This window comes from Rhinoraja longicauda, chromosome 33, assembly GCF_053455715.1.
Source record: "Rhinoraja longicauda isolate Sanriku21f chromosome 33, sRhiLon1.1, whole genome shotgun sequence".
Lineage (NCBI taxonomy): Eukaryota > Metazoa > Chordata > Chondrichthyes > Rajiformes > Arhynchobatidae > Rhinoraja > Rhinoraja longicauda.
The window spans coordinates 9,440,555-9,465,258 of NC_135985.1; the positions used below are offsets into that span (position 1 = coordinate 9,440,555).

The 24,704-nt window shown below is 43.2% G+C and overlaps 1 protein-coding gene across 1 annotated transcript in view; it reads right to left on the bottom strand.

Moving 5' to 3' along the window:
* Positions 1–24,704, bottom strand: part of LOC144608926 (uncharacterized) — a 79,880-nt gene that overhangs the window by 16,005 nt on the left and 39,171 nt on the right. Inside the window, exons 16-23 of the mRNA XM_078427175.1 lie at positions 23,636–23,773; positions 20,849–21,187; positions 20,448–20,526; positions 18,066–18,803; positions 13,187–13,263; positions 10,175–10,316; positions 8,108–8,199; positions 6,597–6,707 (exon numbers count right to left, since the gene is read on the bottom strand). Of these exons, the coding sequence (XP_078283301.1) occupies positions 6,597–6,707; positions 8,108–8,199; positions 10,175–10,316; positions 13,187–13,263; positions 18,066–18,803; positions 20,448–20,526; positions 20,849–21,187; positions 23,636–23,773 (1,716 nt within the window). The remainder of the gene's footprint in view (positions 1–6,596; positions 6,708–8,107; positions 8,200–10,174; positions 10,317–13,186; positions 13,264–18,065; positions 18,804–20,447; positions 20,527–20,848; positions 21,188–23,635; positions 23,774–24,704) is intronic.

Here is a 24,704-nt window from a genome sequence, read left to right on the forward strand (position 1 = left end):
TTTGTCCAGTTTTGGCAAGCATAATTGTCATGCCAAAATCCTGGTGAAAATTACATAGAATAATTCAAGAATTTGAATGGGCGGAGCGGTAGAGTTGCTGCCTTACAGCGAATGCAGCGCCGGAGACCCGGGTTCCATCCTGACCACGGGTGCTGTCTGTACAGAATTTGTACGTTCTCCCCGTGACCTGCGTGGGTTTTCTCCGAGATCTTCGGTTTCCTCCCACACTCCAATGACGCACAGGTTTGTAGGTTAATTGGCTTGGTAAATGTAAAGATTGTCCCTAGTGGGTCTAGGATAGTGTTAATGTGCGGGAATCGTTGGTCGGCGCGGACCCGGTGGGCCGAAAGGGCCTGTTTTCGTGCTGTATCTCTAAACTAAACTAAATTGAATCTAGGAGATTCTGTCCTGCTTTGTATAGAACAGTACAACACAGGACCATGTCTGGTGCCGCAGAAGTGCCCGTTGAGGTTTGAAGTGTGACACTGGCAGTGGGATCACACACAATGCGATAAAATGCAGCCAGGCCTGGTGCCAGTTAACACCTTTATCATTACAAACCAAGAGAGAGCTAAACAAGCACACAGCAAGCTTGAAAAATCTGTGTTAAATGGACACCATCACGATTAGGATCTAAGAAAATGAGGGAATGTCAGACTCATAAGCAATGGCACTCTCTCACTCCCAGTGGTAACGGCTTGCATTGCTGCTTTGTCTCATAGTATTTTCCACAAAAGAATAAAAAAAGGAGATTGAAAAACTCCCTTTCATTGTTGGTATATTAGTCAAGCCTTTGTCTGAGGCCTATTTTCATTCTAACTCCTGTCTCCCTGGACTCCTTTCTCCAACGGAAGACTGGGCAGCTGTAAAAGAGAGCTGCCGCTGAATTGTTCCTTGTTCCTTGTTTCCCTGGGTCATCAGAATACAGCCAATCAGTAATGATAGCCGTGCTCAGTGACCTCTACCCAGGGTGCAGTGACCCTGACATCAAGTTCTGAATCAAAGCCCACTGCGGCCCCCTGTGAATCTGACATCTTCCCTCACTAATGATCTCATTTGTGCAGAAGGTTTTTGTCTTCTCCACTCCTAAAAGAATTTATTTTAAACTCTCCACTACTTGCCATAATTAATTTGAAATGTTTTCACTAATCATTAATACACACTTAGATCTGCCCGTAAATATTTATGTGATGCTAATTTGGTGAGAAAATTTTAATCTCCAATTTTCTTCGGGCTTTCTTGGTGCCCGTTAAGATCTCATTAGCCAGCCGCTGGGGCCTCATGATGCAGTTATATGATTTCAACCTCACTGCACTGTAAAACGTGTAATTTAACTGTGACCGGACCGGTGTAAGATTTTGATTTAGAGAGTGAATGCATGGCTGGGAGGCATTTCTCAGTATAATTGCAGCTAGCACACGCCCGTCTCCATAAACTATCGTTTCTTAACATCTTTTTTGGGAGATGGGTAGGATCTCTTCTGTGTCTATAAACAAGGGGTTTATGATTTTGCTACATGCGGCTCAGAGAAGGAATCTTCCCCCAAGTGCCTATAAAGAGTGGGGAGGATGGTTCAGAGGCACACAGCACACTGAGAATGTTGTATGTTCCTAATTGAAGTGCAGACGGAGCCCGGCGATACGATCCGATGCACACACCATTTCCAGCATGGGCTGGTCTGACTTCTGTCCCCACGCCAGATCAAAAGGTACTCTCAGAGAGGGTGACACCATGGGACATTCAGACACACAGTGAACCAGAGCAAGGGGTTGTGCCTGAAATCTCCCAGATGTTGCACTTATGACATCCCCCCACGACACGATGGGGAGACACGGGGCAGGGTACCCAGGTGTTTCACATTACAGCAAAAGTAAATCACTTCCAGTTGAGTGTCCAGTTACACGATGCCATTGATAAGGGTAATCACCACAATTCTACCGCAGTTCTCTGTTGCTTAGTGGAGAGCATTAGCTGCACAGAGAGATTGAACACATTTGGATTGTTTTCTCAGTAGAGTTGGAGGCTGATAGAAGTTTATAAAATTGAGAGGCATAGATAGTCTTTTTCGTAGAGTGGAAACATCATATACTAGAAGGCACTGGTTTAAGGTGAGAAGAGGAAAGTTTAAAGGAGGTTTCTGAAGCAGCTGGAATGCACTGCCAGGGGAGATGGTAGAAGCCATTGCAATAGCAATGTTAAAGAGGCATTTCGACACATGAACAGGCACGGAATAGAGAGATAAGGACCATAACCAAGCAGATGGGATTGGTATCATAGTTGGCACTGCAGATGCTAGTTTATACCGAAGATAGACTTAAAATGCTTGAGTAACTCAGCGGGACAGGCAGCAACTCTGGAAAGAAGGAAAGGGTGACCTGAAATGTCACCCATTCATTTTATCCAGCAATGCTGCCTGTCCCACTAAGTTACTCCAGCATTTTGTGTTTATCTACATTAGAACAGGAGCTGTGTCTGCGTGAACATATGAACATTGTGAACCCTAAAATGTATTTTCTTCCACAATCAACTTACTAAGAATTTTCAAAAGTTTTCTGGGACTTTGCTTGGAGAATTCTGTCACTGCCCCCAGGGTCATCTGGCACAACTGACCCCTGCATGAACCTTTTTTTGCACTTTACCTTGTTCTCCCTTTTTTTTCTCTTTCCTCCCCCTTTGTTGTTTTCATTTTCGCCGTGATTTGTTTATATATTTGATAGCATCGACATGGAAGTGACATTCTCAATCTCGTTATACTTGTACAATGACAATAAAAGATATTGTATTGTATTGTATTGTATTGTATTGGTAAGGTTGACCATGCTGTTGGTATGGAAACAAAGACCCATCTCTACAATGAGGAAACTCTCCACTCTACAGTGAGAGAACACCATCATAAAAACTGGGGTAGCTTACAACCCAACAGTATGAACATTGAATTCACCAATTCTGTGTAACCTCCTACTAAATCCCCCCCGCACATCCTTCCCTTTTCCTCTCCCCCTCCCTCCTCTCCTCTCCTGTGCACCACCTAGACTCCCACCTATTTCTCTCCTCCCCCTCCCCTCCTGTTACTGGTCCTGCAATCAACTAATAACCAAATTAAGGTAAGATGTTAGTGCCAGCAATTGGCCCTTTTAGTTTAGTTTAGTGATGCAGCGTGGAAACAGGCCCTTCGGCCCACCGAGTCAGAGCTGACCAGCGATTACCCCGCACATTAACGCTATCCTACACAATTCACCAAGCCAATTAACCTACATACCTTTACTTCTTTGGAGTGAGGGAGGAAACCGAAGATCTCAGAGAAAACCCACGCAGGTCACAGGGAGAATGTACAAACTCTGTACAGACAACACCCGTAGTCGGGATCGAACCTGGGTCTCCGGCGCTGCAAGCGCTGTAAGGCGACAATACCACTGTGCCACCATGCTCTTGTCAGTGAGCTGCTGATGGGCGCCGAGCGTGGTTATGCAATGGCTGCTCATTAGCTGTGCCCAGTATATCCTTGGTCCAAATATGCAGAAAGAAAACTGAATTCCAAAGGTAAGGTAAACGTGATATCACTTGGTATCAAAGCACCGTGTAAAAGTGAATGGGAATCAATGGGAAAATTCTCTACCAGCTGGTGTCATACAAATGGATGTGGTAGTTGGAAGCCAAACAATCCTTGTCTCAGGTTATCTAAGGGCAGTCAACCACCTTCAGCTGCTACATCAATGACCTTTTTGTAATAGGTTCATTAGTCATAGGAGCAAAAGTAGGCCATTTGGCCCATCGAGTCTACTCCACTATTCAATCATGGCTGATCTATCTTTCCCTCCACATCCCATTCTCCTGCCAGGAGATGTGATATTTGCTGATGGTGGTTCATCTGGTTCAATTCCATTCAGAACTCCTCAACTAATGAAGCAGTCCATGTTTCCAACAGCAGGAACATGGGTTGGTAAAGGCACATAACATTCTCTCACACAAATAATGACTAGTTAGTGATCTTTACAATCAGGACAGAATCTAACCATCTCACCATTACATTCAAGAGCTTGGCCATCACCAAATATCCTGACGCCTATATGTCGGAGGATTCACCACTGCCCAAACTCTTAACCAGACAAATCAGATGAATACTGTAGCACAAGCAATCTGCTGGAGGAACTCAGCAGGATGAACAACATCTGCAGAGGATAATGGAAAGTTGATGTTTTGGGTTGGGTCTCTTCATCTGGACTGAAAGGGTAGAGGAGAGATTGGCAGTACAAAGAAATGAGGGGGGAGGTGGGGCAAGAGATAGCTAGACCCAGGTGAGGAGTGGGGTTGATTGGTCAATGGTGTTAGGTGGGGGAGGAAAGGAAGTCTATATCATTTATTTACTATAATTCACTTGCATTATTCAACCACCTAATTATCTAAAGAAACAGATTATCGACCTTTAATGACAACAAATAAATGTTCATTTCAAGATCGTGCTGGCAAATAAATTATCCAGACACTAGTCACGAGACGCCTCAGTTCTACACCTAATTTTTTTTTAAAAACTTGTATTTGGACCATTAAATGCACTTTGACACCTTAGTCACCCATGTGGAATACAGCATTGGCATTCAATATTGCATCAGAAGTATTTTGAAGAGTGACAAGCTTTTTTCATTCTTTTAATGCTCCTTAATTGTAAAGATTGTAGGTACTGAAAAGGTTTCAAATGAACAATTCTTATTAAGTTGTTAACTGGTGTTTGCAATAGTAAGTGAATCACGGTTGAGTTGTCAGGGCCAAATCTTCTGTCCATGATTCACGGAAGGAGTTAAATGCTTTAAGAATATTTTATTAAACCAGCAAACAGTAGATATCTTAATTAATATCATTTTGGCTATTTTATTTCGTAAATTACTTTCATTTTTATTGATGTCACACTTATATACTTTATGCTGCAGTGCCTTCATTTAGCAACTACCAAGTCTGTTGGTATTGTACCAGAAGCATTTTTTAATTTTAAATTATAATTGGAAGTGCAAAGAAGATAGGACACTGACAGGTTCTAAACCATTTCCTGGACACAGTGCAAAAAAAAAAAATTTGGAGTAAATTAGAAGATTCGGCACAAGGGATATCTTGAAGCAAGAAAGAAGAATCACTAGCCCAAAGAGATGCATGGTATCTAAAATATTTATAATGAATAGTGAGCAATCTTTGGGCTTTCAGCTGTGCAATCGATGTTCTCTTGGTGGTCCACAGTGGAGTGTAAAAGGTAAACTCATTGTTTCCTACAGTTCAGCTGCAGCAAAGGGATATTTTATATTTTATAAATCTATTTGCTTCTCCTGTGGGCACATAAATGTTTCAAGCCTGCCTCTCACGTGCACGTTTCATTGCTTTGAGAGAAGGATAAGTTTTATTTTCCAAATCATCTGTATCTGTATCTGTTTCAGGGGACATCGTTATTACAGCCTGAACATCAGCCAATCTGGAGCAGCAACCTCCCATCTCAAGGCACCAGTTTGAACTAATTGATAAACATTTACATGCCGCTGAAGAATATTGATTCAAGCCACAGTCCTGAAGTTGAGCATATAATCCAGGCCTTACTTCCAGTGCATCAAAAGTCCTGGGTTACCAGAGAATCCAAAGTTTGTGGGGTCATTACATTGAAACACAATCATCAAAAATAAATCATTTGGTCCTTGTTATTGAAACCCCAGAGACTACAACTGGTGTGGTTCTCAGTGAAACTCCATTGAAAAGGGCTGTAAGGAAAAACCTGGGAACCAGGTCAGGGAGCCTAACATCGGTGGTAGGCAAGTTTCTGGTGAGGATTCTAAAGATTTGGATAGACAGTGGTGGAGAAGTGATAGTCTGCATAATTTTGCACATGGGAGATTGTGTTTTATTAATCTGATTGAGTATTTTGAAGAAGTAACCACAAAGATTGATGAGGACAAAGCAGTAGACATTGTCGATGTGGACTTCAACAAGGCATTTGATTCAACAGGCGTTCTGCGTGGTAGGCTGCTTTGGAAGGTTAGGTCATATGGGATCCAGGGAGAGGGAGCTGGTGGAATAGAGAATTGGCTTCGTGGAAGGATGCAAAGGGTAATGGTGGAGGGTTGTTTTATGGACTGCAGGCCTGCGACTAGAGGTGTGCCTCAGAGATCGGTGCTGGGCCCATTGCTGTTTTTCCAACAATAATGACAAATTTGAAACATATCATGAATAAGTTTTGTTCAATATTGTTGAAACCTAACTTAAAGCCAACTGTGGAGATGTGTGTGTGCGTGTGCGTGTGTGCGTTTGTGTGTTTGTGTGTGTGTGTGTGTGTGTGTGTGTGTGTGTGTGTGTGTGTGTGTGTGTGTGTGTGTGTGTGTGTGTGTGTGTGTGTGTGTGTGTTTGTGTGTTTGTGTGTGTGTGTGTGTGTGTGTGTGGAGACATAGGTTAGTTACAGCTTGAAGCAGTGCGGCTATCTGAAGGACACTCCATCACATTTCAAAGGCAGTTCCAGTTTCACTGCATCAGCTGAGGATCTGCACATCACCTGAGGATCTGCACATCACCTGAGGATCTCCAACATTAATGGGCTCAAGCCCTTCAACAGAAACCAGCTACCTTACCAGTGCCAATCGTTGCTCCAGGAGGTACAGACTGGTGCAGTTTTTCTCTTGAGACTGAATTATGTCGTCAGGTGTCTGCTTTCTCTTCACCTCTCCCGTCAAGTTGGTGCCCTGGTGAACAGAAGCAGGGTTTTATTGCTCATCCACCCTTTGTTTAAATCTTGAAACTATTGTTCAAGCTGATATGGTAAAACCTAATTTCTTGCAGAGGGGGAAGCGTTTTCACACTGATGGTGGTGGGTATATGGAATGAGCTGTCAGAAGAGGTAGTTGAGGCAGATTTAATACCAATATTTATAAGAAACCTGGACAGGTACATGGATAGGAAATGTTTAAAGGAATATTGGCCAAATGGTACTAGCTGGCATAGATGAATTGGGCTGATGGGCCAGTTTCTGTGCTGTTTGACTCAATAACAGTAGTTGCCTTTTAAACATTGTAATTGAGTCTGCCCCTTCCACCTTCACTGGCAGCTTGTTCCGGTTAACACAACCCTCTGTGTGAAAGCTTACCCTTCCGATCTCCTTTAAATTTCTCCCCACTCACCTTTAACATGTGCCAATGAGTTCTAGCCTCTCCTGCCCTGAGAAAAAGATTTTGATCTCTAGACAGAAGAGACAGATTCTCTCCATCCTACCTACGCCTCTCATAATTTTATAAACCTCTAAAAGGTCACCCCGAAACCTCCCATGTTCCAATGTAGCCGATAGATTACTATAAAAACACAACCTGTGGACTGATGCCATCCACTGTAGGTCACCACCCATCCTAACCCAGGCATGGCTTCTTGACACTCTGGTCTCATACGTCATGATTGGCTTGTCCCAAGTTCCCCAGTCTTTATGTCCTTCTCTAAAAACCGAGGAGAAATACTCATTGAGGACCTTGCCCATCTCTTGCAGCTCCATATGGAGAGGACCGCTTTGGTTTCTGAAGGGCCCTATTCTTTCTATAGTTACACTCTTTTCCTTAAAAGAGGAGTGGTGATTGGTGGATTGGTGATAAAATCTCTTTGGATTTTCCTTGATGTTATCTGCCAGAGCTATCTCCTACTCCCTTTTTGCTCTTTGATTTCCGTCATAATTATTCTCCTCAGTTCCCAAACCTCTTCTAGGGATACACTTGGCCGATACCTGACCCATTCCTCCTACTTTCTCCTGACCAGAGCTTCAATTGTTCTCATCATCCAGGACACCTTACTCCCACCAATCTCGCCCTTCATTTCAACAGGAAGATGCAGGCTTTGATCTCTTGGTATCATGTTTTTAAAAGCATCCCATTTTCCGGATGTTCCTTTGTCCACAAGCTATTCACCTAACCATCAGAGACTTAAAAAAAATAACGTATCTTTAATAAAAAAAGATTTAAATACACTTAGCTGAATTAGTATTCTATTGAGACATGGTATATGGAAATTTCATGCAATTAAATTGTGATTATGCAGAATACGCTTAGAAAGGAACTATTTTTAAGCTAATTAAACCACTGATATTTACAGGAAGTTGCCAGACCTTGTTCTTCGGGAGAGGTGCTGTGGTGTGAGATGGATGGTGGGGATATTTGGAGCTCTTCAGAACTGAAGCCTCAGAATTCAGCCAGACACCTAGGCATAGAAGAAGAAACGTCAGAGAAATGATGGATACTGAGATTTGACTCAAGTTTTCTCAGGTTTAAGCAGAACACCAGCGAAGAAACATTCCATTCATAAGATAGCTGGTAACTAAATGATGCAAGCAAAGTGCTGGGGGAACTTCACGGGTCAGGCAGCACATGTGGAGGGAAATGGAAGATGACCTTTTGGGTTGGAACCCTTCTTCAGACTGATGGAGTGGGGAAAGATATCAGGCGAAGAGAGGCAGATGAAGGTTCCCCTATAGCCTTTGTCACTATCTCCACCCATCACCCCTCCTCACATGTATCCACCTATTACTTGCCAGGCTTTGCCCCAACCCACTGCTCTTTTGCAGATCTCTTTCCCCCCTGCTCTATCAGTCGGAAGACAGGTCCTGACCTGAAATGTTATTTGCTATTCCCCTCCATAAATGATGCAGGACCGTTGAGTTCCTCCAGTACTTTGTTTCTATCCAAATTGCACATATTTCTTTGTGCTTCCAAAATCCTGCCTTCTCCTTTTCCACTGTAAATCTTATCTACTTGCCACACTTCTTCTCTCACTTTCTGTCCTCTTGGATAGAGTTCTTCGGATCCTTATCTTTCACCCCACCAGCCTCCACATTTAAAAGATCATCCTCTAAAGTTTCTGGAATCTTGTTGGAGATGGCGTCACCAGACACATAGTCCCCTTCCCTTTCAGCATTTGATAGGGATCACTCCCTTTGTGACTCTCTGATCCGCTCTTGCGTCCTCTCAACCACTCCCTGTCTGATGGTACTCCTCCATGCTGCTGCCCGACACAATTACAAAAAGTTTCGGTGGTGATGTAAGGCAAAAAATGTTTGACGTGCTCCAAATGCACACCTGGAAGCATGGTCAGCAAAGATTCAAAAGTAACTTTCAAACTGAGAATAAACACATTGTTTTTATATTTACATTTTCAATGATGTCTCAAAGAACAACATTTATTGCATACATTCCCTAATTGCCCTGGAAAGGTAATGGTGGTCTATTGCAAGCTGCTGCAGTCTTTCTGTTAAGGTGCTCTCAAGTTTAGTTTAGTTTAGAGTGTGGACTCACAAAATCCACGTCGACCATTGATAACCTGTTCACCATCTCACGTTTGCATCCTATACACTTTACAGATGCCAATTAACCTACAAATCTGTCGGGCTTTGGAATGTGGGAGGAAGCCAGAGCACCCAGAGAAAACCCACGCGGTCACAAGGGGAACATACAAACTCCGCACAGACAGCAAACGTAGTCAGGATCGAACCCGTGTCTCTGGAACTGTGAGGCAGCAGCTCCTCCCCAGAATTACCATACCATACCATACACATACAGCCGGAAACAGGCCTTTTCGGCCCACCAAGTCCATGCCGCCCAGCGATCCCCGTACATTAACACTATCCTACACACACTAGGGACAATTTTTACATTTACCCAGCCAATTAACCTACATACCAGTACGTCTTTGGAGTGTGGGAGGAAACCGAAGATCTCGGAGAAAACCCACGCAGGTCACGGGGAGAACGTACAAACTCCTTACAGTGCAGCACCCGTAGTCAGGATCGAACCTGAGTCTCCGGCGCTGCATTCGCTGTAAAGCAGCAACTCTACCGCTGCGTTACCGTGCCGCCGTGCATATACTTCGTGCATATACCGTGCATATACTTCGAGTGGCAGCTCTACTGCTGCTCCACTTATTTCTTTAATATCTATTGCATTCCCATTCAAAGCTCTCAAGGAGTTACCCATTGAGTTTGACAACTAAATATAATTCAAAATCAATCATGTGAAAATTATTTTAAAATGTTGATGCTATGTATAATATGTTTAATATATGTAATCTTCCTGTGGGCCTAATAGTGAAGGAAACCTTGCCCAAATATGCATGTTCCATCTTTACCCTTTGTCCACTAACTTGCTGTATCATTGAACACCAATCTCCATCACCATCTTACCTCTACTCTTTCCACGTCCTCTGCCAACTCGCAGTCTGTTAAGTGATTTTTGGTTTCCAGTGCCTGGCGAGTTCAGCAATCCAGGTTTCCATGGAGAATTGGAGATATTTCTACCACAAGTTGCGCCTGGATTGGAGCAGATCTATGCACAGAAAGGAAGACACCATGTTTTGCCGGTAAAGTCCAACCAAATCACTGTTACAGTACCACAACTGCAACAAACACAATAGCATTCCATGTAATGCACTTTGTAAATTTATGCTTCATCCCCAGGTAAGACAACATTGAAAGTGTTGGCCAATACAAAAATCCACTTCAACAGCTGATAAGTTCCAATATTTTTTAAACTCAGTCAACTGGCAGCGGTAAATATTTAACTGCAGATCACAAGGAAGAAAAGTTTGAGCAAACACAACACCTCCTGTGGGAGATTGGAAAGAAAAAGATGTGTTCAGGAAACATGGATGTTGTTCAAGGGTTTTTATTGCACCCAGGGTACCCGAGGCTCTTGTGAAGTATAGTGTACTCCGCACAGCAAGCTGACTGAAACATTTATGACTACCATGCTTATAATAATCTATCATTAGTTTAGTTTAGTTTCATTATTGTCATGTGTACAGAGGCACGATTAAATACTTGTTCTCAGTTCATAAGTTATGGGCGCAGAGTTATGCCATGCCACCCATCAAGTCTTCTCCGCCATTCAATCATGGCTGGTCTATCTTTCCCTCTCAACCCCATTCTCCTGCCTTCTCCCCATAGCCCCTGATACCCGTACTAATCAAGAACCTATCAATCTCCGCCTTAAAAATATCCATTGACGGCCTCCACAGCTTTCCATGGCAACAGATTCACCACCCAGATTCTCCATGCTATCCAGTCAAATTATACTGTACATCAGTACAACCGATCTGCTTCTGGTTAATACTCGGATGAAGAGACTTTATCCATAAACGTGCAGGAATAGAAATGGCAACAATGGTGTCCTTTCAACCCCGTCTACCGTACTTTGGTTCACCATTGCAGAAGTTACACAAAATAACTGAATTCTCTATTGCAACAGCCACTGCCTGCTGCAGTCCAAACTACAATAAAAAAATGTAAACAGAAATCGCTGGAAACACTCAGGCAGAATCTGTGGAATGAGAAACAGAGGATCATTCCTAAAATATCTCAACCCAACCTTCATAGCCTATAGTAAAGAAGTGGAAGGGTCAATGGCGTTTGACCACAATGTGGGTGGGGATGGATATCTATATTTATGCGAGATTGCCCGGTCTCTGGTTTATTTTGTTCCAAGGGAACTCGAGGATGTTTAACTGAGGGGTAAGTCTGGAGAAGGTGAATAGGAATGACCCATTTCCTCTGGCGGGGATAATTGGGAGACAACTGGCAGAAGGATGAGAGAGGGCAATTGAGGAAGAGGTGTTACATTCAGTGAGCAGTGGGGATGTGGAACTCCCTGCCTAGAATGGTGGCAAAAGGATTAAATCCCCCCACCTTTAAAAAGATGACCGCATGAGCACTTAAAGAGCTGCAAATACAGGTGGAGATATGGGATGTTTAGTATAGTTTACAGAAATAGCATGGAAACAGACCCTTCAGCTCACCGAGTCCACGCTGACCAGCGATCCCTGAATACTGTCCTACACACTAGGGACGATTTACTATTACATTCTCCGGGAGAAAACCCTTGAGGTCACAGGGAGAACGTACAAATTAAGCATCCGTAGTCAGGATTGAGCCCGGGTCTATGGTGCGGTAAGGCAACAACACTACCATAGAAACATAGAAAATAGGTGCAGGAGGAGGCCATTCGGCCCTTCGAGCCAGCACCACAATTCACTGTGACAATAGACAATAGACAATAGACAATAGGTGCAGGAGTAGGCCATTCAGCCCTTCGAGCCAGCACCGCCATTCAATGCGATCATGGCTGATCACTATCAATCAGTACCCCGTTCCTGCTTTCTCCCCATACCCCCTCACTCCGCTATCCTTAAGAGCTCTATCCAGCTCTCTCTTGAAAGCATCCAACGAACTGGCCTCCACTGCCTTCTGAGGCAGAGAATTCCACACCTTCACCACCCTCTGACTGAAAAAGTTCTTCCTCATCTCCGTTCTAAATGGCCTACCCCTTATTCTCAAACTGTGGCCCCTTGTTCTGGACTCCCCCAACATTGGGAACATGTTATCTGCCTCTAATGTGTCCAATCCCCTAATTATCTTATATGTTTCAATAAGATCCCCCCTCATCCTTCTAAATTCCAGTGTATACAAGCCCAATCGCTCCAGCCTTTCAACATACGACAGTCCCGCCATTCCGGGAATTAATCTAGTGAACCTACGCTGCACGCCCTCCATAGCAAGAATATCCTTCCTCAAATTTGGAGACCAAAACTGCACACAGTACTCCAGGTGCGGTCTCACCAGGGCCCGGTACAACTGTAGAAGGACCTCTTTGCTCCTATACTCAACTCCTCTTGTTACGAAGGCCAACATTCCATTGGCTTTCTTCACTGCCTGCTGAACCTGCATGCTTCCTTTCATTGACTGATGCACTAGGACACCCAGATCTCGTTGAACTCCCCCTCCTCCTAACTTGACACCATTCAGATAATAATCTGCCTTTCTATTCTTACTTCCAAAGTGAATAACCTCACACTTATCTACATTAAACTGCATCTGCCATGTATCCGCCCACTCACACAACCTGTCCAGGTCACCCTGCAGCCTTATTGCATCTTCCTCACAATTCACACTACCCCCCAACTTAGTATCATCTGCAAATTTGCTAATGGTACTTTTAATCCCTTCGTCTAAGTCATTCGTCTTTGATCATGGCTGATCATCTACAATCAGTAACCTGTGCCCAACTTCTCCCCATATCCCATCACCGTGCCGAAAACCCGAAAGGCTCAATTTTAGCCAGCATAATATTAATGGATTGAATGGTCATAGATGTGTCCAAGATCTTGCCACTTGGAGATCATCTGGATTCCAACTACATACCTGAGTTGAGATTGAACCCACATCCATCTCAGTTTGGTAATGTCCCCTCTGGCTTGCGGACACAGAAAAATCTTGTACTGAGAGCAAATAATTGAAACACAAACATGTTTTAACAAGTTGTGTAGGAAAATAACTACAGATACTGGTTCAAATCGAAAGTATCACAAAATGCTGGAGTAACCCATCGTCGAAGAGAGGAGTCAGTCTGAAGAAGGGTCCCGACCCGAAACATCACCCATTCCTTCTCTCCTGAGATGCTGCCTGACCCGCTGAGTTACTCCAGCATTTTGTGATACCTTGTTTTAACAGGTTCTTCCATATGTTTTGCAACAACATGAAGATTAGACTCATTTAGCAACTGCAAGTTACAGCAATAATGAATAATATGTAATAGAAACCAGCCTCTCTCTGTGTTCAGTTCAAAGGACGAGCAATCATTTCTCATCCAGAGTGCTGGAACACATTACGCACAAACATCTCAAACCTCCAGTGGGCTCAGCCTACATCACACACTCAATGTCCGTTGCCTTGGTTTAACCATTTCTGTGCTGTAAGTGAGTGAAGTGGATTCTGTTCACACATCCTCAATGACAAGACTAATTCCGTTGAATGTTAGTTACTGAAACTCTCGTTAATAGAATGGAAAAAAAAATTATGCCTCTTCCAGCACTTTAAAGATTAAACCGCAAACACATTTTTGCTCTGAAACAAATGTTCACTTACTTTTGTCATCAAGAAGAATGGCATCCGTTCAAACTAGATTAAACCACGCTTAACTATTTCTATGGAGTGTGTGTAAGTGGAGTTATCAAATTGAGGATAGACACAAAATGCTGGAGTAACTCAGCGGGACAGGCAGTATCTCTGGATAAAAGGGATGGGTGACATTTCGGATGGAAGCCCTTCTTCAGATTGAGAGTCAGGCGAGAGGCAAACAAGAGGGATGGAAGGGTAAGGTGTGAAAATTAGAGATCAAAGGGATCAAAGTTCAAGGAAAATGTAGAATAGATTGTTAGGTAGGGGAAGATGACAAGGAGGCATACAATGTAAAATTTCACCAGGGGGACAGTCAGATGGGTCGGAGAACTAGGATGGGGGAGAGATGGAGAGAGAAGGAAAGCGAAGGTTACTTGAAGTTAGAGGTTACTTGAAATTTAGGGTCCACTTACAAGAGTTCTTTAGTTTAGTTTAATTTATCATTATCACATGTACCGAAGTACAGTGAAAAACTTTAGTTGGTGTGCTATCCAGTCAAATAAAAGACTATACATGATTACAAACAAGCTGTCCACGGTGTACAGATAAGGGATAAGGGGTACAACATTTAGTGCAAGAATAAACTCAATCAACAAATGCCCTTTTACAAATGTAGTCACATCCTTCACTTCAGGGATACGTGAGAGAAAGGAGAGAAGATTTCTACTGTGGACACAAAATTCTGGAGTAACTCAGCGGGACAGGCAGCATTTCTGGATAGAAGGAATGGGTGACATTTCAGATCGAGTCCCTTCTTTAGACTGATAGTCAGGGGAGAGGGAGACACAGAAATAAGGACGGGTAAGGAGTGAAATCGAGACATCAAAGGGGGTGAAGTTCAAGGAAAATGTAGAATAGATCATTGTTAGCTCGAAGAAGGTGACAATGAAGCATGCAGGGATAAAATGCAACCAGTGGGACAGTCAGACTGGTCAGAGAACTAGGAAAGGGGAGCGATGGAGAGAGAGGGAAGGGTTATTTGAAGTTAGAGAAGTCAATATTCATACCGCTGGGGTGTAAGCTGTCCAAACAAAATATGAGGTGCTGTTCCTCCATTTTGCGATAGGCCTCACTCTGACAGTGGAGAAGGCCCAGGACAGAAAGGTCAGTGTGGGAATGTGAGGGGACGTTAAAGTGGTTAGCAACCGGGAGATCAGATAGGTTTAGGGAGACTGAGCGGAGGTGTTCAGTGAAACCATCGCCGAGCCTGCGCTTGGTCTCAATTTCTACTGTTGGACATTGCACCGAAATTGTTCATTGTAACTTTGATTCTGCAAATAGGGGGAGGTGCAAAAAATCTTTACATCATGTTTACAAGGCCTTTACCATAATCGTGTCTGAAGGAAAACTGCCTCCCATCCCATGACGTATCACTACAGATTCAGATTACTGTCATATACACCAGGGTGCAAAGAAATTCCTTGTTTACATGAAGCTTATAGAGTAAACAGTATACACAACAATGATAGAAACAATAATAGATGCAACAACGAAGGCAAAAGAGCAGAATGACACAAAGATCATTGTGCAGTTTGAAATAATGCAAAAAAATACTAAAGTGCAATAATTCGACAACGGAATGAGGTAGAGTTAAGAATAAGAATTCATTGCAGCACCTTCAGGAAAGGGGTGTGATAAAGGGCAATTGATTCAGGAGTCTGACGGCAGTGGGGAATAAGCAGATCTTAACTTGGAACATTCAAGCTCTGCCTGCTGTACCTTCTCCAAGCCAAACTCGCTTCTTAAAACCTGCAATAATATTCTCCCTGTCATGCCACGGACAACAGCTTCTGTATGTCGTAAGGTTTGAACTGGTTCCATTGTGGTTAGATTTCAGGAGCTGGTCACAATTACCCTGATTTGCCCTTTGCCTTGTAAACCCCTCTTCCCCAAGGCTTGTCAGAAAGACCAATAATCCCAGAAATGCTCACAATGCCCATCTGTGAGGCACAATATTTCTAGGATCCAAATCATAGACCTGTGTGCAGCTTAATAGCATAAGACCACCAGTCCACATTCTGCAAGCAGCGAGCCCTGGGGTTTCCTGAGCCACAGCTGCTGTTTTTACTCTTTCCTATGGCATTTTGTCTAATTGACTACTCTCTCAAGTGAAAAATGTCATTCTGGACATTCGTGTCAACCACTATTAACATCCAATGCTCAGGAATCAAGTACAATAAGGGATGAAAGCAAAGCAAAGCTTTTGCTAGATTACCTGTAGCACAATGACATTGTCCTAACTCCAGCCTACATTTCCCACCATAACATCATGAGATTTCCAGTTCTCCTATCAGTTAGCTTCATTGAATGACTCTGCAGCTGACAATTTTAAGGTTGGGCCAGATTCCTATCCAACCGAGGCTCAGGTAGATGGTGTGTGGATAATTCTCCATCCTCACTTCTATTTATAGAGTCGTAGAGCCTTACAGTGTGGAAAGAGGCCTTTTGGTCCAACTTGCCCACACCGTTCCATCTACATTAGTCCCACCTGCCTGCGTTTGGCCCATATTCTTCTAAACCTGTCCTACGTCTAAATGTTTCTTAAATGTTGACATACTATTTATACTAGTACATTTATGGTGTTGCAGGCATAAAAATGGTACAAGAACAGCCCTGCTTCACTCTGGGTATTTGCTTATTTGACCATTTTGCCTGGAAAGCCACTTGTCTAGATCTAGCATAAATTAGCACTGGATTTTGGAAAAAATATTTCAGCAACTGATCAAACTCACTCCACTGAAAACCCTTTGCTGTAGGAGCAATGGACACCTGTGCTACTGACTTGTTTGCACTAAGATCTCGGCTCAATTATAGACCAATGGTTTCTTCCCTTCAACCATGATGGTCAATACGAAACATTCAAGGGGGTGAGCCTGATTGTAGTAAAGACACCCACCTTTTGCTTCTCCCCATCAGCTTCAAGTCCACCCAGAATGACTTGGATCATGTGGACATTTAAATTCTAAAAAAAAGTCGAGATTCACACTTACCTCAATTTAAAAAGAGAACAGTCTCCCATATAACAACTACAGCACGGAAACAGGCCCGTTTGGCCCTACCAGTCCACGCCGACCACTCTCTCTGACCTAGTCTCATCTACCTGCTCTCAGACCATAACCCTCTAATCCCCTCTTATCCATATACCTATCCAATTTACTCTTAAATAATAAAATCGAGCCTGCCTCCACCACTTCCACCGGAAGCCCATTCCATACAGCCACCACCCTCTGAGTAAAGAAGTTACCCCTCATGTTACCCCTAAACTTTTGTCCCTCAATTCTGAAGCTATGTCCCCTTGTTGGAATCTTCCCCACTCTCAAAGGGAAAAGCCTACCCACTCCCATCTGCAGTATGTGAACTCCTATTATTTTATTTAAATGAAAATCGTTGTAAACTGAACCTCATTCTGCTTCGCTGAGCACAGATTCCGCCAGATATGTTGAATTATATTCTACTTTTATTTTAATATGGTTTGAGTAATTTCAGCTCAAAAACCTCGACACACAGGTCATAAGGAATAAGAGTAGAATTAGGCCATTCGGCCCATCAAGTCTACTCCGCCATCCAATCATGGCTGATCTATCTCTCCCTCTTAATCCCATTCTCCTGCCTTCTCCCCATAACCTCTGACCCCTTACTCTGGCGGCCTCCATAGCCTTCTGTGGCAAAGAATTCCATAGATTGATCACCCTCTGACTAAAGAAATTTCTCCCCATTTCCTTCCTAAAAGAACGCTCATTAATTCTGAGGCTATGACCTCTGGTCCTAGACTCTCCCACTGGTGGAAACATCCTCTCCACATCCATTCTATCCAAGCCTTTCACTATTCTGAATATTTCAATGATGTTTCAAAGGGGCAATTAAGGACAATCTGCCACTAGCATGCCTCCAAATTGCTGATGATTATTAATGGAGTAACATAATGGAGGGAGGCCCGGGTTTCTGTGCCTCTTTGATTTGAGGCCTTTCCATTTCGCTGCTCAGATTAGAGTTGCTAATTAAATCAAGGCGTGGTCGACAAGGTCATGCTGATCAATGAAGGCATTTCTGAGTTGGTACATCATTCCAGGACTGTGGTTAGAATTACAGGCTGTTATCATGGTTTTAATCAGGCCTATCTCACCAGGTTCCCCACGTCCATCTTTATCTCTGGCAATCTGTGGTTTGGTGGAGATTGGATGTCCATCTGAGCTTCCTGACGTGGAGGCGTTGCTGTGTTTAGCTGAACTTCCACTTGTTTTACCACTTGTCTTTTTCAAAGCTACGACTCCCTCCTTTTTAGCTGGTGCGATGGTCCCCTCTGTGCTGATTTTGCTCGTGGGGCCCCACTGTGCTGCTGTTGCCCTGGCTGAGGTGGCGATGGCAGCAGTTTCATTGCCCCTCTCATCTCCCCTTGCTTCCATCGGGACTGCATCCTTCAGTTCATTTCTAATCCATGTGGGGATAAAGTTACTGGTCTCCAGCTCGGACATCTCGGAGCTTGTGTACTCATCTCCAGCTTCATTGCTGGAGTGGGAATAATGAAGGGTACGTCCTTGCTTGAGCGCCGGATTGTCACGGTTTCCACGCTTCCGAAAGCTCCGATACTTCCTGGCAGGCCTGTGACAAGGTGGACCCGTGCCCTCCACAAGGACATAGATACTCTCCCTGTTACAGACGATACTCCTGAGACAGGGCGCACACACATCAGCATGGTCCTGCAAGTTCTGCTTCAAAGACACGATCGCAACAGGAACCAGATGGCTACTTTCTCCTTCCTGAAGGCTGTTCTCACTCCCAAAAGTGTTTGGTTTTGAGCTGGCGGATTCTTGCAGATTCTTACAATCAGACCGAATGTTCCCAGGGATGGTTTCTAGTTGATCTAAAAGCAGGAATTCAAATCCTTATTAGCTTTAAATTCACACACCATTTTATATAAGAACTAAGAATAATGTTGGAACTGATGAAATATATTTGGATAAGATTAACACCATAATGTAACTCTATGCTCAACATAAAGTAATTTAACTCCATGTTATGTGGAACATTGGCACCTTTCATATGTGGCAGTGACTGTACATGTTTGCCTGTGTGTTTGTCAATTAGCAGAAAACCTCAAGGAGTTTATAATAAATAAGTGTAGTATTAAGAGGGGTACACAAGGATGTTGAATGTGTACGGATTTGCTTGAACTGGGGAAGTGGAGATGAAAAACAATGAATTAAACACAGATGAATCTAATGTGGCTGAGAGAGTATAGATGTGTGTTGTGCGCTTAACCAGTGACATTTATTTGAGTGAAAATTGACAATAAGTTGAAACTGAAACATCAAATTCAACTTCCATTTATATATCACCTGTAATATTACAACATGACCCAAAGAGATCCACAGGACCTTTATCAAGTAAAGATTGATGTCAAATAGCATGTAAAGCAGATTTAATAGCTGCATTTGATAGACATTTGGACAGGTACATGCATAGGAAAGGTTTGGAGAGATGTGGGTCAAATGCAGGCAAATGGGACTTGCGTAGATGGGTATCTTGGTAGGTGTGGACGAGTTGGGCCAAAGGGTTTGTTTCCATGCAGTATGTCTCTATGGTCAAAAGTGTCGCCAAAGAGAAAGATAGTAAAATGTATTTGGAAAGAGAAATAAGAGAGATGGAAAGGATGCGAGCCTTTTAGGAAATGAAGTCCAATACTTCGGGTTTTGGAAAGTGATGGCCTTACTTCCAATGATGGGACAATTATATTCAGGGATGAGTTAGAGAATGGAATCAGACTGCAGATATCTCAGAATAATGCAAGGCTGGAGAAGATCACATGATAAGTCATAAGAATACCAATTTTAAAACAAGATTAACTTAAACAAACCAAGTTAGTCAAAAAGCACGGGGATGTTGTGGGGACTGAATGGCTTAGAATATGGGCAACAGAGGATTGGAAAAGCTTAAGTTCATGGAGAACAGAATGAGGGAAGGCAGCAGGACTAGAGGAAAGGCTGTAACCCATTGGAACGTCATGCTGACAGCCTTGATCAGATAGTTGGCTCATATGTATCACAGACCATAGCAGGTGACATCCAGGAAGTCTTTAGAAGAGTCCCAAATATGTATCAAAGTGCATCTTTGATGACAACTGAGATGGCAACAGGCCCAACCTTCCATCAATGTCTCTGCTACTGTCTGTCGATGAATATACTTGTGGATGGTATGACCCGAATTAACAAATGTATCGCAAGAGAATTTTACTTGGATTCATCATTTACGGAAAGGAACAATCATACTGAATTCATTGCAGCAAGTAGGTGACACACATGTACAGGTAGAATTTAGACTTGGCTATTTCAGTGCACAAGCATAAGCAAAACTTTCTTGCACTTTCATCTGATCAACATATTCATGTTTCTGATGGAATCTGGAATACTTGATTCAAGGTGAAGAATGAACAATATTCAGGCTCATGGTAAAATTCAGAGGCAGTTCAAATCAATTGACAGTGGTCATAGTGCATTCAACAAATCACCTCTCAAAGTTTTCCTCTGGCCTTTAATTGACATCATGCGCTCATCCAGTGAAGCAGCTTTTGACCAATTATTGTCCTTCTGCAGGAGAGAGCACATCGCATTATAACCAATATCATCCATAGTTAAGTAGGAAAATAACTGCAGATGCTGGTACAAATTGAAGGTATCACAAAATGCTGGAGTAGGGTCTGAAGAAGGGTCTCGACCCGAAACGTCACCCATTCCTTCTCTCCAAGATGCTGCCTGACCTGCTGAGTTACTCCAGCATTTTGTGATACCTTCATCCATAGTTAACAACAGTATAGATGGAGTTCTTAAAATTTGGAAGAATCAGATATTGCTGCTGTTAGTTGCAATGGTTTGAGGCGCAGTTAAATAATGATATGCCACACATTCTCACGAGGTAATAGAAGCTAAGTGAGTCAAACACAACCTGTGAATGTGGTGGTTCTGGTGCTTTTAACTTGTCGTCATCAGGAGGTTTGCCGGTACTGATTCCCACAAGCTGCTTTTCATTTTCACCGTGTTTCTCACTTTGTTTGTGACTGGCAGTTCCAGGAAGGGGCTTCGCTGTTTCCACAGGTGGAGGTGATGCTGCGCTGGCAGAAGCACTTGCCTGGTACACTGTGACTGCACTCGATGCGTTGGGGGCGAGCACCGACTTGGACTTAGTGCCCCAGAAGAGGATATTATTATCGTCTGTTCCAGCAACGCTGAACGTCTCTCCACAGCTGATCATCTGAAAGAAAGTGAGAGACACAAATGCTCTGAAGTCACCCTCCTGTGAACCAGTACACAGCTCTTTAACGAGCCTCTGCACTAGGGTGTAATGTCAGATTATAGTATTCCAACGCTTGATTCTGAGTAAAGCATGTCAGAATTCCCTCACAAGTTTTGGTCCAGTGTGATGCAAGTTTAGTTTAGTTTAGAGATACAGTGCGGAAACAGGTCCTTCGGCCCACCGAGTCCACACCGACCAGCGATCCCCACACATTAACACAAGCCTACACACACTCGGGACAATTTGGAGTGTGTTGAATAGTCCAAGCTGAGTTTGAACACAGCAATTAAATATGTGGACAGTACCAATATTCTTTCCAGTTAGAAGATGTCCACACAGCAGAATGCTGTTTTTTTCTACCATATGATGTCTTTGGACATTCTATGAATACTGATGATTTCTACAAACTGTGCAATACTGTTAAGATTCCGCACCATGTCTGTGCCAAACATGGCGGCACGGTAGCGCAGCGGTAGAGTTGCTGCTTTACAGCGAATGCAGCGCCGGAGACTCAGGTTCGATCCTGACTACGGGTGCTGCACTGTAAGGAGTTTGTACGTTCTCCCCGTGACCTGCGTGAGTTTTCTCCGAGATCTTCGGTTTCCTCCCACACTCCAAAGACGTACAGGTATGTAGGTTAATTGGCTGGGTAAATGTAAAAATTGTCCCTAGTGGGTGTAGGATAGTGTTAATGTACGGGGATCACTGGGCGGCACGGACTTGGAGGGCCGAAAAGGCCTGTTTCCGGCTGTATATATATGATATGATATGATGCCAAATTAAGTGAATCTCCTCTGCCTGCATGTAATCCAAATCTCTCCATCCCCTGCATGTCGATGTGGCTACCTAAAAGCCCCTTAAATCCAGGCAATGTCCTGCTGAATCTCTTCTGCACCCTCTCAATAGCCTTCACATCCTTCCTGTAATGCAGCAACCAGAACTTACACACAATACTTCAAATGTGACTCCACCAAGTTTTTATTTAGCTGCAACATTACTTCTCTAATTTTATACTTAATGCTCCAACCAATCAAGGCAAACATGTGTACGCCTTCTTTGCCATCCTTTCCACATGTTGCCATCTTCAGGAACCTATGGACTTGCATCCCGATCCCTCCATACATCAACAAGAAGCAGGCTTGTGTATAACACAGGAAATAGAAAAGCATCAAGTCATTTATTAATGCAATTTATATTACAGAAAGTATTAACTTTCAAAGTGTTAATGTGTAAAACATTAATTTTACAAAATTTACGTCATAGTGGAGGCCTTTTTGTTGTCAAGGGATCTGTTCTTTCCCATATTTTTTTAATCTAGCACTAATTGCTCCATAACCTAATAATCTCACATGAGGAGTATTTTTGAGCTTCCTTTGCTCTTTACCATCGGTAATCTAGCATCTGTTGCCTTGTTGATTGCTTCCTCTCCTGGAGTGTATCTGCCAATGTCCTGGCCAATTTACTATCCTGTCCATGTCCTCCTACAAATATATTTATTCACAAAATGCTGGAGTGACTCAGCAGGTCAGGCAGCATCTCAGGAGAGATGGGTGACATTTCGGGTCGAACCCCTTCTTCAGACTGATGTCAGGGGGGCGGGACAAAGGAAGGATATAGGTGGAGACAGGAAGACAGTGGGAGATCTGGGAAGGGGAGGGGAAGAGAGGGACAGAGGAACTATCTAAAGTTGGAGAAGTCAATGTTCATACCACTGGGTTGCAAGCTGCCCAGGTGAAATATGAGGTGCTGTTCCTCCAATTTCCGGTGGGACTCACTGTGGCACTGGAGGAGGCCCATGACAGAAAGGCCAGACTGGGAATGGGAGGGGGAGTTGAAGTCCTACAAATATATATCCTTACTCGCTGTCTGCTGTGCTCTCAAATTTGGTTTTGTCATAAACTTTACCGTTGGTTCTTTTGTACATGTTGAATCATTCTGCACAACTCAGGCTTTCACTGCACTTTATAATGGAAGGACTGAGGGGAGTCATACAGCATCCATACAGATCCTTTGGCCCGACAGCAATCTCCCATTTACATTAATCCCACACTAACCCCATTTTATTCTCCTCATATTCCCAACGTCTCCCAGATTCCACCACTCACCTTGGGGCAACTCACATTGGCCAACCAGCGTATCCTTGAGAAGTGGGAGTAAAACAAGACACTTGGAGGAAATCCATTCAGCCACTGACGGAAACATGCTAACTCCACACACACAGCACCAGAGTACAGAACTGAAGACAATTCCACTATCTCCACCACTGTGCCACCCATAAGTGCTCCAAACTTAAATATGATTTCAACTCAACCACAGAGATCTTGTGTAAATCAAAGTCTACTCAATTAGTTGATATTTTTATGCCACAGGTCAATTGCTAATTGATTGAACATCAATGGCAAATACCTGCCATTTTCTCCTCTCATTGAGGTTAATATCGTAATCCATGAGCTCGATATTAACAATTCTCAAATGGACTGACAGGATAAATGCTGAGAAGCTGCAGAGTGCAAATCCAAAGGGCAGGATGTCAGCCATATAAGACTAGAATAAGGTTGGGAGGGAATGAGAGATTTCTGAGTATTCAAGTCTCTTCTATGTCATGTATGCCTGGTACCCGTGTATATTCATGCATTTTGATCAATCGATTTTGCCTCAATAGATCAATAGATTTTTGGGGCAGGAAGGGAATCAGGTTGAAAGGGATTTGATGTAAAATGGTCGAGGCATAGAATCATTCATGTTCTAACTCTGGGTGGAGCAGGTCGAAGTGTCACATCCTATTCCCGCTGATGGTTCCTTTGTTCAACAAGTCTCACTCTGCACCTTTCCTTTATAATTAAACTTACTCTGCAGAACAGAAACATTGAGCTTCACTATGACTGAAATCATTTTCATGAAATCATGCATGAAACCGTTATTGAGAAAAGGAATCAAATGCCTTCCAAACATAGAATAATTTGTGCTGCTGATTGCTGATTTTTTGTTGCCCTTTTTAATATATTCATCTTGAATTTAAGATGGACAAAATGATTATCTTATGTTAGGGGGAACTAATCTATTCTGTAAAATAAGTATTTACATTTATAATAATCCAAAATTTCATTAAAATTGTTTATTTTGGCAAGATTGAGAAATTATTATCGGTAAGAATGAGGCAGGCAGGATGCTACAATGAGGAATACTTTGGACCATCTGTCCGAATAAGCTGGTAGATCACACAACCCTCCTACCTAGTGGGCACCCGATTCAACTAACAATTCGGCCAGATAGTGCTATAGCAGGTTTTGTTGTTTGTTGTTGATTGAGGTTTGATCCTGACTTCTGATGCTGCCCGTGTGGAGTTTGCATGTTTCAGGATATTCCCTGGGTGCTCCCGTTTCCTCCCACAACCCAAAGACATGCTGGTTGATAAGTTTGGGTGTGAAATTGCCCCTGACCTTCAGTAGGTGGGTGACAGGAAAGTCAGTGGGGA